Raw genomic sequence first — 6,518 nt, forward strand, 5'->3', positions numbered from 1 at the left:
TTTCTTTTGTAGATGTTTTTGAATTATTTTATTATTATTATATTATTGTTATATTATTTTTCTTTTTGTAGTTCAATGTATTGTATTATAGTTTCTTTTTATTATTTATTTTATTGTTTTTAGGTGTTTTGTAGTTTTAATAGATCAGAGACTAATTGTCTTTTGTCTTTATAATGTGGGGTGATGCTTTGAAAAGTGCTTTTAGTTTTAATTTAATGTCGATTTGTAGACCATTTTGCTAGACTTTATCTACACCCAAGCGAGCGATTTTTAAAACTTTAGCCTACAAGTACAATTTATCAGGTTTTTTTGTCAAATTTGAGATGTTTTCGCTTAATTATTGTAATAAATAGATCGTTTGGGATTCATATACTGATCTCCATGCTCAAAATATCTTCTCTTGATCAGGACTCCTACAGGAAGCAGGTGGTGATCGACGGAGAGACGTGTCTCCTGGACATCTTGGACACTGCAGGTCAGGAGGAGTACAGCGCCATGAGGGACCAGTACATGAGGACAGGAGAGGGCTTCCTCTGTGTCTTTGCCATCAATAACACCAAGTCCTTTGAGGACATTCACCACTACAGGTATACGCCGCATGCTTTGAGCTCGCGAGACCTGCCGAATCGGGTCCGTAAAGGGTTGAAGCGCCTCACCGAGTCAAATTATAGACGTGCAACGTTCTGTGTGCTTTGACAGAGAGCAGATAAAGCGAGTAAAGGACTCGGAGGACGTCCCCATGGTCCTGGTGGGGAACAAGTGCGATCTTCCATCCCGCAGCGTGGACACAAAGCAGGCTCAGGATTTAGCGCGTAGCTACGGCATCCCCTTCATAGAGACCTCAGCAAAGACGAGACAGGTAGGGAAGACACGGGTGGTGTTTCGAGGAAATCAAAACGAAAGCGAAAGGCTTTAAATGATTCAAAGACGGCATGAAATCAAACGATCAGCTGTTTTTTTATATAATTATCCTTGTGCACTGTTCATTTGTTATTAAAAAAACCTTTTGTTTTACGTAAACGTATAGACATATATCATATATCAACTATAGTATCAGTCTAAATTAGGATTCTGTCAAATTCTGATGCATAAAGTTACCAAAAAAAAAAAAAATTAACATCGTTTTGCTCAGAAATGCATTATGGATAAATATAAATGAGTTTCATGTTGTCTTTAGAGTCATGTTGATGCACATGTGGTTTTAAAATCTCTAATAAAAATGACTATAACCAGATTAGATTAAGGGTGAGTTGTAAAGCGTTTCAAGAACGTGTCTGGGTCACATTTCACCCCAAAATCAAAAGAAACTAGAATTTCTTTTTTATCATTATTACTATAGAAATTGATGATATATAATTCTAGTGTCATCATTTCCCTGTGCGCTGGGGACCAGGACCAAGTCTAATCTACTCAAGTCCACCCCTGATGTAATGCCAAAATATAACATTGGTAACACTTTATTTTACAGTTAAGCTTTTTTTAAATCTCCATTTAGACTTTAAATAAAGTATTGTATAAAGAGATCAATATTGTCTGTTGAACAGTGTATCATTACACCCCCTAATTGCTATTCATTACATAAAAAAAAAAAACCTAAACATTAAATTTTTTTTCTAGGAGGTAACTGTGACTTGGACATAGTTTTTGTTACGTTGGCGCGCTGCCTCAAGGCAGCCGAAATGTGTAGAATTGTAAATGAGCTGGTCATTGTGTCCTTCTGCTTTTACACTGGGTTTATGCATGAGTTCATTCTGACGGGCTTTATGAATAATCAATCAGGTCATATCGCGCAACACGACTGATCTGCCTCTGGGTTCGTGCCTGGTCTCTCCTGCGCGTTCGTTATGATTTGTCTGTGTTTGATTTCATCAATTAATCTCTTAATGGCAAAGAGTGCTGTTTGGATTGATTTGATCGGGGGTTTAATCACTATAAATCAGTTGGGGATATCGAACTGCTCTATCTGTCACGTTAAATATCAGGGCAAGCGCTCTCCCTCCCTCCGCAGTGCTCGAATCACAACTCCTTGTGGTGCTGGGGTGTAATAAAACCTCCTCAATTCATTTCTTTTCTCTCTGTTTCGAGCCTCACATGCTACCCGCCGACACCATGGGGCCGTCTCCAGTACCCACAGTTCCCTCTCCGGCTGCTAGCGGAAGTGGTTTTGTGTGTATTGCTCTAATAGCGGATTCACTTTCTAATCCTCTTACGTTCATGTGTGTATGTATTGATGTATATATGTATCTTCAGGCACGTTGCTAATTGAGAAATGTTTGGAAACGCTGCAAAAAAGGACACCCCGTAGAATAACCTGGCTTTTAATACCCATAAATAATCAAAAGAAATGCTAATGATAATTGTGGAAAAACTTGCCGCTTGCTTCCCGAAATCCAATCGGGACTGTTTCCTTAACACTGAAGGGAGTTGTGTTTTGCACTGCAGAGAGTGGAAGATGCCTTTTATACTCTGGTACGGGAGATCAGGCAATACCGGCTGAGAAAACTCAGTAAAGAAGAAAAGACGACACAATGCATCAAGCTTAAAAAATGTGTTTTGATGTGAGAGGGGTAAGTTTGAAGCGCTGCCCGTCTGCGGCCCAGCTGTGGCGTGCGACATCTGTATAGCGCTTAACGCCCGCTCTTGGGCGGATCTCGCAGTCTGTCATTAAAATATGCAGGTCATATTTCAGCTCAAAATTACGTTTCGTGGAAAAGGAGCCTATTTTTAGGACCTGAAAAGAGATTTGGCGTGTATGTTTCATAATCGCACCTGCCGCAGTTGTCGGTAGAATAGGAATAAAACCTTATTTTTAAAATGCAGACAAATTAAGGGCACTACCAGACTTTTTTTTTCTCTCTCTTTGAAGAGGTCCCATCTGTTTACCAAGCCTGTGTTTATTTAATCCAAAATGCAGCCAAAACGGTAACACTGAAATTAATTATAATAATATTTCAGATAAAGGCTGTTCTTTCAATTTATCAGAGGAGCCTGAAAATGTGTACTCAACTGTTTTAAATATTGATTCTACTATTAATAATAATGTTTTGTGAACAGTAAATCAGCATATTACAATGATTTCTGAAGGATCACGTGACACTGGAGTAATGATGCTAAATATTTAACTATTTTTCACACCGATAAAAATATTTTAAAATTGAACTAGAAAGCAGTTATTTTAAAGCAGTACTTCAGGTGAAATAAATGCAGGCCTGGTGATCAGAAGAGAATTCTTTTTTAGATGCATGTATGAGTGTGTATATGTTTTACTTAACCTCTTAAGACCCTGTGTCCTCATGAGAACATTAATATTTTAGTGAATTTCCATACAGTTTTACTGTACAGAGCATGTTCAGGGCTTTTCAGAGACACCAAATGATTGGACGTTTCACCCGGTCCACCCCCTCCCCTTGGTCTGCAAAAATGTCTGAAATTAATTTAATGACGCTCTTAGGGAAATATGGTAATATTTTGTAATTATCAATTAAAGCTGTCTAATTTCGGAGTCGTGTGTCATAAATCAACGTCTCGGGAAAATGTTTTAGGTTTCAAACTGATTTCATGTCCTTGTATGAGGACACTGCGACTAAAAGCGTGTTTATTATGTATTTTGGGAGACATAGCAAATGAATAGGGAAATCAAGTAGATAGTTATGGTGTTCGATGCTTGAGATAATCACCTACGGTTCTTGTTTTCCCTTTATTTTGAAGGGCGTGGACGACGCGTTTTATACTCTAGTCCGAGAAATCCGGAAACACAAGGAGAAGATGAGCAAGGAGGGCAAGAAGAAAAAGAAGAAATCCAAAACAAAATGCGTNAAAAAAAAAAAAAAAAAAGAGTTCCACAACTGCATTTTGTACATTACACTAAATTATTAGCCTCCTCAAAATACAGAATGGATTCTTATTCTACTTGCTTTCTTAAAAGAAATAAGCTTTACTCGTTCGGTGCCAGTTGCCCCAAAGTGTTGGTCACCTTTATGGCTTATTTTATCGGGTGGGCTGTCAGAACTGGTGTTATTTTGCAGTTGGTTTAGAGTAGTTCAGCAGATTTATAAAGAAAGGTGTGGACGTGAAAATAAGGCTTTGGTGTGCCGTATGAGAGAGAACTAGCCGTGTAGCTGTTTAGCCGTGAAATTTGCATGTGAGTCACTTGATTTTTACAGGAACTGAAACATTGAGGAATTACTTTACTTTTTTTTTTATTATTATTATTATTTTTTTTAGGACCAACACTTTCAAGGGGTGTTTTGATACATTATCACTGTGTATGACCCTGCCTTTGGATGTCCCAGACTTCCAAAAAAAAACAACCTGCATGTGAACTTCCATTGTAGTCGGATTAACGCGCCCTTTCTCGAAAGCCATGTTAATGTATATATGGTGAAATCCTAACCACGTTAACCTTATTTCCCCGTTTGCATGCTGTGTTCTGTTCTTTAAACTTCCAGGAAACGGTAATGCGTTGAATACTGTATAATAGCCACTGTTGCGTAGAAAGGATTTTCTCAGTTGGTCCAAACAGGCGCTATTGTTTCAACAAGGCCATTGTGATATTTTCAGTTCAATTCGTGAAGGTTTATATAGAAGTCAAAATCTGCTGAGAGCAAACCTCAAATTTGATTTAATTAATGGGACTGGCACGATGCTGAGCTTAGTTTAGAACATAGGTGGCGCTGCATGCTTTAGAAACACAGTACTCTGCTTGTTTCCAGATCTTTACACGCATGAACCTAAAATAATCATCCATAAAGTTAAAGCGAACTGAGATGTTCACAGTGATGTTCACGTTAATCTAGCTTCGTAAACGCATTCTGATCTTCAAAAACTAGATTGAAGCGCCATCTGCTGTTAAAATCTAAGCTCAGAATCGATTCTGCATCAATGTATCGTCACAGCCCTATTAATAAAACCACAAAATGAAATGAGAAACAACTGAGAAAATGGTGATCTGCATTTTATAAGTCACCTGTCAGTTTCAGGGATTGAATAATAAATTTATATTCATGCGGTAATGTATCAGGCATGTTACATTTTTGACAGCGTTTTTAAGGCACTGGGGCTGCTTTTTTTTTTTTTTTTTGTGGTCGGTTAAGTCAAAACGGTTGTTTATGCATTTGTTTTTTAGGAAATATGTGCACTCCCCGAATCTCGGTTGGCTTCTCGTAAATGCAACCGAACATTGTGCACATTATTAGAATTTTTTTTTGACAGACAAAAGTTACATTCAGCTGTCGCGAATTCATCGAAATTTATTGCGCATTTCGTCTCTTAAACCCACGAAAATGCAAGATCCTGTTGTAAGTGTTAATGAAAAATCAGCAGATTTTGACCAAAAATATAAAGCTGCAGTTGACCAATCAGAATCAAGTATTCCAGGGAGCGTGTAAAAATTCGATTCTCTTTTCTGTAAGGGTCTACACTAGCGAACGCCTCACTTCGGTGCTCAGAGGAGGACTTTTATGACGTATGAATATTTACCCTCTTGTGCCCAGCCAAACAGCGCCTTAGAAGTCCGAGTAACTGCGTCGAATTGTTTTTGCTAAATTTTGATTAGTGAATATAACCTACTGTACCACTAGTTGTTGTGATGCAAATATACGTAACAAAAATGGAAGGAAACAAATGCCTTGTTTGTTTATGCTGCCATCGAGACATTCTGGTCCTAGGAGCCCGATTCTAGTGGAATCGAAGCCGAACGCCTAAATCCCCAGGAGTCGGTCGTGATCCGGTATACTACGGTAAAATGTGGCTAGCTTAGTTCTGGAGGGCAAATTTTCAGCCATCACTCAAACCAAAGAGAGTGATATAAAGATTTATTTTGTGTGGCAATACTTGCGATGTCATAAGATGATGTCATTTATAGGAGATTTACAATATACGAGCAGAATGTTGCTTTAAAACCTTCGGTGAGCTGTTTTACCACACGTCCTTAACCATTACTAGTCTGTTTTTCTAATAATTGTTTCTATATCACGGTTTGACTAATACAGAGAGATCTAAACGGGAAATAAATCAGGATGTCCGCTCTTATGCAAAGTGTTTCGGGTGATTTCTGTTCCCTTTAAAATCATTTACTAGCCGTCTGTAACGCGAGTAGCGAAGTCTTTGGATATTTTTGGAATCGTTTCTGAAATGTTCTCCGTCTGTTTGTGTGCCAATTGCAAATGTTGATAAAATGGTTCACGTATACATGGACCTCGTTTTAACAGCCTTTGTACGGTTGTGATAAGAAAGATGACTATTTTGTAAATTGTGCTTTTTTTTTTTTTTTTTGGTTTAATGAATTGAATGACCCTTAATTGTAATTAAGGGTCATGTGTTAACTTCTATGAGAAAGTGCCGGTCTGAGGTTGTCTTTCGCATCCGTCATGTTTTGGTGAACGTGATTATTAGGATGAGGAAAGCCGTTCTCAGATCGGCACGGTTTTATAAATGCAACCCAATCCAGTTTTTTCCCCCATTAATCTCATCAGTCTTATTTAATGTGTAATTAAAAGAAATACTTAAAACCCACAGGA

At 38.1% G+C, this 6,518-nt stretch overlaps 1 protein-coding gene across 1 annotated transcript; it reads left to right on the forward strand.

Moving 5' to 3' along the window:
• Positions 1–366: 366 nt before the first annotated feature.
• LOC122330765 (GTPase KRas-like) lies at positions 367–3,815 on the forward strand. Its single transcript, XM_043228040.1, has 4 exons — positions 367–587; positions 700–859; positions 2,443–2,567; positions 3,709–3,815. The coding sequence occupies exons 1-3, from the start codon at positions 382–384 to the stop codon at positions 2,560–2,562; spliced, it is 486 nt and encodes a 161-aa protein (XP_043083975.1). The 5' UTR covers positions 367–381; the 3' UTR covers positions 2,563–2,567; positions 3,709–3,815.
• Positions 3,816–6,518: the final 2,703 nt, after the last annotated feature.

Source organism: Puntigrus tetrazona, chromosome 25, assembly GCF_018831695.1.
Source record: "Puntigrus tetrazona isolate hp1 chromosome 25, ASM1883169v1, whole genome shotgun sequence".
Lineage (NCBI taxonomy): Eukaryota > Metazoa > Chordata > Actinopteri > Cypriniformes > Cyprinidae > Puntigrus > Puntigrus tetrazona.